The sequence below is a fragment of the Vanacampus margaritifer genome, chromosome 4, assembly GCF_051991255.1.
Source record: "Vanacampus margaritifer isolate UIUO_Vmar chromosome 4, RoL_Vmar_1.0, whole genome shotgun sequence".
NCBI lineage: Eukaryota > Metazoa > Chordata > Actinopteri > Syngnathiformes > Syngnathidae > Vanacampus > Vanacampus margaritifer.
This window is the reverse complement of record NC_135435.1, coordinates 18810168-18822367: the sequence shown is the minus strand read 5'-3', so window position 1 is coordinate 18822367 and position 12200 is coordinate 18810168. Positions and strand designations below refer to the sequence as shown.

At 39.7% G+C, this 12200-nt stretch overlaps 1 protein-coding gene across 1 annotated transcript in view; it reads left to right on the top strand.

The window, feature by feature from the left end:
- LOC144050301 (CUB and sushi domain-containing protein 1-like) overlaps positions 1-12200 on the top strand; it is a 414568-nt gene that overhangs the window by 211901 nt on the left and 190467 nt on the right. Inside the window, exons 5-6 of the mRNA XM_077563425.1 lie at positions 2190-2384; positions 2969-3176. Of these exons, the coding sequence (XP_077419551.1) occupies positions 2190-2384; positions 2969-3176 (403 nt within the window). The remainder of the gene's footprint in view (positions 1-2189; positions 2385-2968; positions 3177-12200) is intronic.

Genomic DNA, 12200 nt, shown 5'->3' with positions numbered 1-12200 from the left:
ATGGATGGATGGATGGAAACAAATAAAGTATATCGCTCGTGTCAGCTGGAATCTTCTTAACTCCACGACCAAAAACTATGTTTTTGCTCTCCTCTAGGAGATAAGCAAACCGTAAGAGGGGCTTATCTCAGCGTGGCAGTCTCCCAAGCTGAAGGTCGTGAGTTCGTTCCTTAACCCTTGAGTGACTTTTTTTCAAATCTTTATTTTACTCTCTTCCAAGTGTAAATATAATCCTTCTCTAAAATGGAGTCTATTTGATCCCATTCTAGAGTCAAATTTACTCTAAATAGAGTCAAATTTACTCTACAGAATTTACTGCGTAGCTTTCAGTTTCAACAGGTGAGGCGCTCTAAAGCGACCATGCCAGCAGAATATATAAAGGGAAGATGCATTTTCAGCTGTAGGCATGGCTAGCTAGCTAGCATGTCGCACTTGCACTAGATGGCACAGACAATGTCGGTCAAGGTTTTGCTTTTGTGGGGGAGGGTTGACTTAACTGAACTAGAGCAACTCTACAATTGACTACTAAATAGTTCTCACTCAGCAATTATCTTCAAACATGTATATTGTAATTAGAAACAAATCTCTGAATTAACTTTACAGGGTCTTTAACAATGCAATAATAACCACAAACATACATACAAGTCTAATGGCTTCTTCCTTGTCCCACACACCACCCCTCCAGTTTCATGGAAATAATCTTACGGTGTATTCCTGTGTGTTAAAACAATAATGTACAGGTGGACTCAAGAGTTTTGGACATAATGGTACCTGTACATACAGTATGTTTTGGGCCCACAGGTTTTCCTTTCAATGCATAGTTTTCCATTTGAGCTAAATCTGATAAACTGTCTTTTCCTTATCACCTCCTTTTCATCTCTTCATCTGTGGTCTCTCCTGTTGCTTTCCTCTTCCTCCTTCTTGTCAACTTATCTTCCTCACCATTCGCCCCTCTTTTTCTTCCTGTCCTAATTCTCAGGGTCTCATGGTGAAGCTTTGTCTAATTACTATGCCAGTGTTTAATTGGAACAGCCTACACAAACTGATTAAACTGAGTATCCTTTAAATATAGACAGACTATTTTATACACACACTCACTCACTCACACAAAAGGACTTTTGGATACACAGTACACACTCAACAAGTTAACACGCTCCAGTTGTACAAGCACACACAAAACGCACTGTGTACACCGGGGTTAGAATCTGTGGATTTTTTCCAGGTTGGTACTTCAGTGGCTGTGTTGCTGCCCTCTTTGTGGAGCTGAGGCATGTTGGCTCCAGCCGCAGATTGACTTTTGGCCCAGTTAGACCACAAGCTCCCTGTAGCTGCTGCCACTGTGTCATCCAACAACTGGCGACAACACATGCTCATTAAGGATAAATCATTATAATACTCATGTATACAAAAAAATATCTAACGTGTTTGTATTTTAAGATTTATTTTTTTTTTTTGCAGTTTTCCTAACGTAATGTGCAACAATTTCAATAAAAGCGCATTAGAAAACTTGCAAGTTATAAAAATATTGTCTGCACTGTATTTCCTCAAATAGTGTAATCCTAATTTTTATTCTAAAGTTTTATGGGTGTGTCCACTTAAAACAAAGTATCTCCTGTCTTCAAATAGAGACCACCATATTAAATAATATTAATGGTTAGAATGTTCAAACTTTATGGATGTCCCGATCAGAATTTTTTCGCAAGTCAGCCGATACCAATCAACTGAAAATTATGTGATTGGCCCCAATTTACGATCATGTGATCAGATCGGGACAGCAATTACAAATCTTTTAAATCCCGTCTTTTTCCTGTTATACTTTTTATTTCCCAAATTTGTGTTAATTGTATCTCTTTTATTTATCTTTTATAACAGTTGGGTCGGAAGTAACCGAATTATGGATAAAAAATGTACCGATCCACTTTATGGGTCAATTTGACCCAATTTTCTGGGTTGTTTTATACAAAATGACCCAATTTTGTATAAGTAGAGGATCGGTCCATTTTTGACCCATAGTTGTGTTATTTTTTACCCAACTGTTTTTAGAGTGAAATAACTGCAAAATGTAAATGTAGGTGTTTGTATGACACATTGATTTTACATTCTGGTCTTTGACCTCAAAGTCAAAGTGAAATCTCATGATAGATAGAATAATACCACTAATCACTAATTCTTGCTATTTTATGTTTCAGTCCTGCCCAGCCATACATGTGGCACCCCCGGACTCATTCCAAACGGAGTCATCCATGGAGCGCGGTACAACATCGGGGACAAAATCCGTTACAGCTGTGAGTCTGGTTTTGTCCTGGAGGGACATAATATTCTCACATGTATCGTATCACCAGGCAGCGGAGCACAGTGGGACTTCCCTTCACCATTTTGTAGAGGTAAGTGCACTTTGCCTTGCTTTATTTCTCATCCTTGACTGAAATAAGCACTTACGCCATCTCCCAAAGGAGCTGTCTACCTGCTGGTAATTCATGAGGAAAATACATTTCCAGAAATAAACCAGATACCATATCAAACTAATTGCCTGGGTCATGTGAATGGAGAGACCAGATCATGAGGTCACAGGCTGGAGAAGGATGAGAAGCCCCTGTGTATTGATTAAATAAAATCATCGTAAGACCTTGTTCAAACTACTGTATGTAACAGAGCATTCTATGAATCTGCTTGAGTTTTTTTATATATATATATATATATATATATATATATATATAGAAGAATTTCACATCTCAGATGCAATCTCTGCAAAATTCTTATTGGTTGTTTGTCTGATTTGATGTCTTGTATTCTTAAATGTCTTTACATTAATTAATTGTTTCAGCCCTACTCATGAGGATAAATTATACAGAAATCAGATGGCTCTAAATCTCCCATCAACCGAGAGTAAAAATAAACTATGAAAATAGTATGCAGACATGTAAGTGTCCAAAAGATCCATCACATCTTCTCACTCTTCTCTGTCCAGCTGAGGGGGCATGCGGTGGCACGTTACGAGGTACTGCAGGTTCAATAACCAGTCCCGGCTACCCCGCTGAGTATGACAACAATCTGGATTGCACGTGGTCAATCCTCGCTGAACCCGGAGACACGATAGCTCTCGTCTTCAATGACTTTTTATTGGAAGACAAGTATGACTTCCTGGAAATCAGCGGGACCGAGGCACCCAGCATATGGTGAGTATTTATTTATTTATGAGCATTTATTTATTTATTTATTTTTTGTACACACAGAATGACAATCCTTTTTTATATTTGAAATGGTTTACTTTACATAAACACACCCAGAGCCTGGTCTTGCTCTGTAAATAAAATTTATTATACCAAAGTACTTAAGTTCAATAAAACCCCAGAGGTTCAGTGAATCAGTCTCAGATGTTGGGCGAAGGTGAAGGTATTAGTTGATCACTATATTAAGTGTAATCTTTGCGTGTTCAAAATAATTGGATAAGAGATCTGATGAAGAAGCCTTCTTTGCAAAGAGTTTATTTTAGAAGCTTCTAAAAGACACAAGATTTAATGCTTACATTCAAATGTGATGTTAAGCCTCGAGTGTGTCCATATGAAAACACACAGTCTCTTTATAGATGAAAAAAACATACTCCTCCTCTGAGGCTGGACAAAGGGTTAGTAATTATAATAGACAGACAAGTGATTTACTGACATGTTTACTCCAGTTCCCCGTCCAAGCCGGAAATATATGATTAGACAGATAATGCCATGAGACCTAGACTCCCTCAGCCCAACATTGTTATCAACATGAGAACTTGAGAACTTTACTCCCATCACATTCCTATCTCACCAGCTGGCAGGGAGTGAAAAAGTTCCAATATACTTCACAACAACATCATCACAGTTATATTCATTACAATACACAGTTATATTCCAATATATGTTTATAAGTAAATTCATAAACAGTAAAAATATAAATTGAAAATGTTAAATGTCTTCAAGGTCAAGACACTTACCCAACTTGCTTGGCCTGTCCTTGCTGCAGGGAATTTGGTGCACTTAGAAGTTGACTTTTGACTGTGATTTCTTCATTATTGTAGTCCTGTCATACTAACTACTGTATGTCGAGCAAGAAAAAGAAAGCAGTTAGACGAATAAGTGCAATATGAAATCATGTATAACGGAACATATGGTGTTCCACAGGGTTCAATCCTGGAGCTTCTGCTGTTTTCATTGTATCTGCTGACTTTGGAAGAAAAAAAGCAGTGGTTGTTTTCAAGTGCTTTTTTCCAACACCACCGCAATCATTAGTTGCTGTTTTTGTTCATGTGCACACAACAGGGTTGAACGGTTCACAAAATCCATGGTTCGGTTGGTATCAGAGTTTGGGTCACAGTTTTCACATCAGTTCAATGTACTTTGACTTTTAGGAAGTTATGATGTCTGATGATAAAACTGAAAGAATGAGGCAGTCTTAACATTTGACATGTCATTGTGATTCTGGCAACAATAGAGGAATAATAAGTTCTAAGCTGCAGCTACTATTTGGCAAAGAAAGTTGTCTTTAATTAATGCTGAAAAGAATTGTTTTTTCACTGTCACTAAAATGCAGTGGAATCTTTTATGCCTACTGGGCACAAAATGTCTATCTTATAAAATATAAAAGTAAAATTGACCCTTAAAGCTCTGACCTTGAATTAATGCACACAAAATAATTTACCTTTACAACTTTCGCATTATACATCAACAACATAAAGTGAAGCACAAACATCTTTAAGGAAAGAAAACTACAGCAGTAACTTCCACTTGATTAGGTATAGCGACTAGAAGCAAAACCCGACCAGACATCCCGGCAGCTCATATCCCATATTTAGAAGAGGATTTTGCACTCTGTTCTGGGAAGAGGCAAATGTTGCTAAAGTACAAAAAATAAATTGATGACTTTGATAATTTGGTGCAAGCCAACAGTCGCATAAAGGACATGTTTTGTTCGCCCCAAAACCATAAGGGTGTGTTGTGCCGTGCAGCGCATCAGACAGCACCCAGTCCAACTACACATAGATAAATTATTTTTGTAAACACAACATGATACACACATATACATTTATTTTATGATCATCATAAAACTTTCAAGTAATTGTTCATTACTCTTTGCACAAAATTCTACTAAATGTTTTGGAAGTTCCAGCTCAGTACCACTTTGATGCTACGCAGCGTTCTCTGTCCACAGGGAAGATGACAGATTCCATTTTCACTCATATATACAACGTTTGTGTTTCAAAATTGGCAGTTTGTTCCAACAGCTCTGTTTCATTTGTTTGCCTAATTTAGTACTCTGTTGGAATTCATGCCTTCATCTTCACTAAAGGCGTAATGCGTTTGAGCAGAGGTGGTGAAGGCTGCGTGCTCGTTGAGCATGTCGTCTGTAAGAAAATGCAGAAAGGCCTAACAAAGTATAGTGTCCATCATGTCAATAACAAAGAAGACAGTGAGGTCCATTTGTGTTTGGAAAATAACATTAGTAGTCTTGATGGTGATTTTAAGCTTTATTGAGGCAGATTTTCGAGTTTGTTCATAAATCACCAATTGATTGTGGAAATGTTGAAAGGCCGCCATTCCCGAGGGACCTCATTAGCCTTTCGTAGCACCACATTTTCGTCTCCTCCTTCCAGGAAGACAAATGACTTTGTGTTCAACTTGATACAAATAAATTGCTTTCATGAGAACATTGATTCAATCAGTTGAGAAATCTTACAATACACATAATTCTTCTCCAACATTTATCATGTAAACTCCGCAATCCTCTGGAATGCAATCATTCATCCAAGGCTTATTTTCATATTTGAGCGGCGTCCTCACAGCTGCGAAAGGTGACATGGCATTTGGTCTCGTTCGGTAAATACAAATATCAGTGAGACCAGGTGTTTGCATGCAAAGGGCAGAGAGGGTTGTTCCATGCGGTGTAACAGTGACTGTTGTGTCTTTATTTATCTATCACCGACTTCAGCCTCTTGATAAAAAAAACATTGTCGTCTGCTGAAGAAGAAATTCACATTGTTTGCGGCGAGATTGGAATTGATTGGTGGACATATAAATGAGCGGCATGAACGGGGCTCGAGAGGATGGTGCTCGACGGAAACAAAAGGATGGGCGAATAATTGCACGTTTAGTCTTGTCGCCAGTCGAGCAGTTACACATCAAGCGTGGCGTTCTCATGATACCGTTTATGTGTATGTCTGCATGTCGGTGTCAGGTCTTAAGTGGCCTGCTGACAGCTTGAGCTGTTGTTGGTTGTCCCCAGGCGCTGACAGATAGCATACATGCGTATGCACGCACATATTCTCCTGCCTTATCGGTGAAAGCCTACATTTATAGGCCACAATCACCCAATCCTTTGCAGTGCAGAAAATGGAGGGGTAGGCAAGACGCGGGCTATTGAAGGCACAGTCAGTGACATGGAAAATGTCGATACTGCAAACAAGCCCTTTTTAACTTAATAGTTGTTTTTTTTAAGACTGTATTGTGCAGCAAAAGCACAATTAAGCAATTTAAATAGACACCATTAAGTCTATGCATATTAACAATATTTTTTCTTTTTCTTTTTTTATATAGTACTTGCAAGTTCCGCTTGTCTCCCTCTGTTTTCCTCTTGCTAGCTTTTGCTAGCTTCTCCTGCTCGGCACTCTTTTTAGCTGCTCTAGCTAGTTCTTGCTAGCTGCTCCAGTGAGTTCTTGCAAGCCACTCTTTGTAGTCGCCGCTAGGGATAGACCGATAATCGGTCCGGCAGATGATCGGCGCCGATATAAAAATAAAATGCTGAATATCGGCCTCTTTTTTTGTTTTGATGGCCGATATATTAAAAACTGTTATTTTTGCTCCAATGGGAGCTTTTCTCCTCCGTCTGCTCTGATTCAGCGGCTGTTGACTCCCTGCAGCATTGGCCCGCCCACAGCACCATCTGATTGGTTGCTTGTGCAGTGCTAACAGCCAATAAGGAGCAATTAGCCGGCTAGCTCGTGGATTAAACTAATAGCCGTTTTTTAGCGGCTATTTGGGAGTTATCCTAGGATTAGCGGGTGGGTGAACATTTAGCCCACAAGCTAATAGTTAGCTTGCGAATTAACAGCTATTTGGCAGTTAGCGTGTGGGTGAATGGTTAGCCCGCGAACTAACCGTTAACTCGCGAATTAGAGGTCGTTAGCCCGCGAGCTAACCGGCATGCTCAAGGGCTAATCTAGTAGCCGTTTTTTAGCGGCTGGTTGGGAGTTATCCCGGGGCTAGCGTGTGGGTGAATGGTTAGCCCGCAAATTAGTGGCTATTTGGGAGTTGGCATTATAGTTATATAGTAGGTGCAAAAGCTGATGACAAACAAAAAACCTTTAACATGTTGCAAATCACAAAAGCTGTTTAATAAACATGTGCTTGAAGGCATTTAAGCAGGCAAGTGCTGGAGTTTTTATTATTATTTTATTAATAAAACATTTGACACCAACTTATTTTTCCTGCAAATGTATATCTGCTTCAAATATCGGTTATCGGCCTCCCTGACTATCGATAATCGGTATTGGCCCTAAAAAAAGCATATCGTTCTATCTCTAGTCGCCGCATCTGCTGCTCCTGCAGACCAGAAATGTGGTCTCTCTGAGCCACTGTAGTGTGCATGCTTCAAAATTCTTGAATTTTATTAGTTTACCACTAGATGGCACTAAATAATACACATTGTCCTTTTAAAACCCACCGCACCTTGACGCGAATAAAAAAATTAATAAATCAGAGACAGTCAATCGTTTGCCATGAAATGCTGGCAATGAAGCAATGTGCAGTAGTTGGGCTTGTTCAAAAATGTGCATTATTGATGCCTGTTCACATTAGTGATACCAATCATGGCTCACGTGTTTTCTGAACCTGAGCCGTGACTGGTCGTTCCCTGAGCAGCTGTGATGTCATTTCAGTCAAGGGCCGCCCCCTGAGATGGGTAAAAACAGATGGATTTCGCTGCTTAACTCATATTCCACAAACACACTATTAATCAGAATGCCTTTAAACAATGAGCTGTTAGCCACTGATTTATAGAACCAGAACATAAATCAATTAATCTAATTTCTGATTCCGTCTGCATGGGAAACAAAATGGTCTTGCATAAAAAGCTTCTGTTACGCATGTTCCCAGTAACACTAAGTATTTTTCTCCAGACGTAGGATTAAGACATGACTGACTGCTTCACTGAAGTATATGGGCAGGTCATTGTGAGGATGATTGACACATGACAGGACCACTGTGACGGTTGTTCCTGTTTACCGGGAGCTTTTTTCTGATTGGTTGTCCCAAAAGCAATTTCCTGTTCCATGTTTCTGTCGACTAGCTGGCAGGTTCAATGTCACGTTGACTGGCTGTCACACATGCGCCCCATCCACTGTTGCACACACACATGCAGGCAGGCACGTACACACATGCGTAATTGGAATGGAGCTATTTTAGTTTTTTTTTTTTTTTTTGACCAACTGGTCAAATTGAATTGTTTGTTTCACGCTTGTCAGAATGAAATTATGGTAATATGATGACATTATTTTTTTTGGTTTTCTTTTTCTTTTCCTGTGTCCTTGTTCTCCATACCTGGCATTCAGATTCTTATTATTTTTTGCTGTTTTTCAGTCCTTTTGCTTATCCTTTGGCCAATATTTGGATTTCCCTTTGGCGCATGTGTACTGCCATTCAAGTCGTATAATTGAATATCTTAGTAGCTCAATTGTACTGATTGGTAGCATTTTTTTCTAGCCAAATTATAGACGGACTGTAACTCAGCTTGAAAGTTGTCTTAACAACACAATAAAGGCCTAGATTTGACAAAAAATTACAATATTTCGTCCACTGGTGGTTAATCTAAAATCTGATTTCAATTTTTACATCTTATTCCTGACATAATAATGGCTTAAAATGCATTTATTTTCCTATGTAGTAGCCTTTACAAATATTTTACAGGTAACTGCAGTAATGACAAATATTGACAGCCGAAACTAAGAACTTGGTTAAAATTTGTAATCCTTGTTGCTCATGAATGCCAGATAAAAATAAATGAATTGTCTTGTTATTATTGTTATTATTAAGCAGATCTCAATTCAATGAATGCAAAAACCTTCCAATTTCCCGCTTTTTTGTTCGCAATCAACCCTTCCTCTGGCTATCCTTTCTTGCCTTTTTTTTCAATTTTTCTCGCATCTTCTTTTCCTCCTCTACCTCCAACACCCCAAGCCTCTGTAGTGCCACTTCATTCAACTCGATGGATTCTTATTGGAGGGAGGGTAACGGGGAGCAATTAATCATATTTTGTTCCCCGCTGTCTACTACATTTCTCACACTTATTTCACCAAAGTCGCCAGCACTAAAAATCCAATAATTTGCTGTAATATACAGTAAAATCACTGAGATAGTCAACCATTTTAATAAGCAGCAGTTTGTTTTACTAATTTTGAAAGGCTGATGTAATCTCTAATTGCTCACATCAAATTTCCGTCTACTACTGACTTTAACCTAATTTAAAAACCCTGGTTGCCAATTATTTTATTAATTTGTTATTAGGGTCACTACTGATATGATGAAACTATTATCCATAATACATTCCAGTCCGGAAGCTCCCTATTTTCAACACAGTGTTTTTTGAGACTAAAGACTTTATTTTATTGTGCCTTTAATTCCGATAAGAATACAATAATAATTATAAGTCGATAAAGAACAAATAACTATCGAAACACAGTTTTACCAAAGTAGTAGTCAACCTCAATTAAAATTCCAGTCCATTTTGAGGCCAGACGTGGACATGCTCATTCTCATAACACACGCAGATTGTTGGTTAATGAATCAACAATACCACATCATCTGCAAACACAAGAAATACCAAGCCAATATCCCTGCAGATTGCCCATCTTTGTTAATAACAAACAGCAGAAAGTCACGCACACCCCTATCAGCATCCACTTCCCTGCTTCAACCAACTTGATTGCTGTGAGACCTGATACTCCCAAAGAGAGAAATGCACAAACATTCTACAGCCCAAAACACAAGGAGAGACTTGGAAAATATCAGTATGACTTTTAAAGTGGATCTTTGAGGTTCAACAAGAGCGAGAGTCCCATTATAGATCGGCAAAAAATATTCTTCCCCATGGGAAACATGATTTTAAGGTCGAAACGTGGAAAATTGGTCTGTGCCACCTCTAATGCTCCAATAATAGAAATTCACAGTATAATTGCAGCCATAAACATGATGTTTTTCTATCCATTCCCCCCCTAAACCTGTCAGGCTCACGGGTGCACACCTTCGACTGGTCACCAATCAAACACATTATATCTCCCGATACACTTGAAATGTTCCTGAATTTGTGGTTTGTTTAAAATTGTGCTCATTTCTGTTACGCCTGATTGCGATTGTGGGAGGAATAATTGCATTGATTATATGGCGCGTCAATGCTCTATGCCGTAGCGTGTGCTTTTTTAGGAGCAAACCTATTGTGCTCAAGCCCACCTTTTCCAACCATGCTGGGGCTGAGGAAGTTTACTTTGCTTAAGCACAACAGTTAGCCCTCATACTTATTCAATCCTAAAACTTCAGATGTGAAGTGTGCCAAAGCACATCACCGATTTCAAAGCCAAGTCAAGGCAATTTATTTGTATAGTCTTTAATCACGAAATAGTCTCAAAGAGCTTCGAAGGCCACCAGTTGACAAATATTTACGACATCCCCTGATCTAAACCCCACAAGAGGGCAAGGAAAAACTCCAAAAAAATGGTGGGGGTAAAGAAGAAACCTTGAGAAGATGATAGGCTCCAATGGATGCCGAGTGGGCAACATTTAACACAAAATGTGGCGCTAGACAATGTTAACTAGAACAGCTATAGAATAGAATAGATGCCTTTGGAAAAGCAGGTCTTCTTCAGAAACCCAGCCCGTATCCCTTGTAGGTGCAGAATCCATTTAACAGCATCAGACTCGGTCATCGTCACTTAGTCCCATCTCAAAGCAAGAGAGAGAAGAAGCGGCAGTAAAGCAGGCCTACATGTAGTTTAACTAAGAACATGAAAAATACATTTAAAGTCCGTCCGTCTTCAATTCCGCTTATCCGGGGTCGGGTCGCGGGGGCAGCAGCTTTAGCAGGGAAGCCCAGACTTCCCTCTCCCCAGCCACTTCACCCAGCTCCTCCGACGGGATCCCAAGGCGTTCCCAGGCCAGCCGTAGTCTCTCCAGCGTGTCCTGGGTCGTCCCCGGGGCCTCCCGCCGGTAGGACATGCCCGGGACACCTCCCGGAGGCATCCGAACCAGATGTCCGAGCCACCTCAACTGGTTCCTCTCAACAAGACATTTAAAGTCTAGAGTTAACATTTTTTACTGAGTTCCAGAGCACTATGGCCAGAAGAGAGAACACTGTGGACTTCTTTTTGGCCATCAGGATCACCAAACGAGTTGTAAATAAAGGTTTCGGGAAGGAACACACGGTACCACTAAGTTGGCAAGATAAGAAGGTGCTAGACCAGGGATAGGCAAGTTCGTTCCTAGAGAGTCGCAGTCCTGCATGTTTTCGGTGTCTCCTGCCTCCAAACTTAGGTGTTTCAAATGATCAACTCATCATTACGTTCTACAGGAGCCTCTCAGCTATGTTCGAGGAGGACGACATCAAAAACATGCAGGACTGCGCTCTCTAGGACCGAACTTGAAACAGTTTGGCTTTTGCCACAGGTGCTTCTACTCAACACATGGAGACAAGCTCGTTTACCTGGTGAGTGGAAGCACCTGTGGCTAAAGCCAATCTGTGGCAGGGTTTTTACTTTCCGGACTTGGATTCCCCAACCCTGATCATGGCATTGCCATTGGGCAAAATGGTTTGTTGTGTGGGCTCTAGGTTGTTTTATGGTGCCGCTCATTCCCTTATTTGGTCAACAACTCCGAATTATCAGATGTCTATTATTAATGTTTTCTCCAACCTTCCTCCAACAAATATCTTTACCGCACTTCCTGTTTCTTCTGCAGAGTTTGAAGCCCACTAGACTTTCAACTATTGTAGTGGGGTTTCTTTCCAGCCATTTTTACTCAAATTTTCAAGAAATGCGAAAATAAAAGTGAATGGAAACGCTAGAAATTCGAAAAAAGGGCCCAAAAGTCAAAACAGAAATATTTTTGGAATTCATTAAAGAACCGAATATTAATGCAATTTTAGATGGAAAACAGCAAAGAAACGCTATGGTTTATCAAGAATTAGAA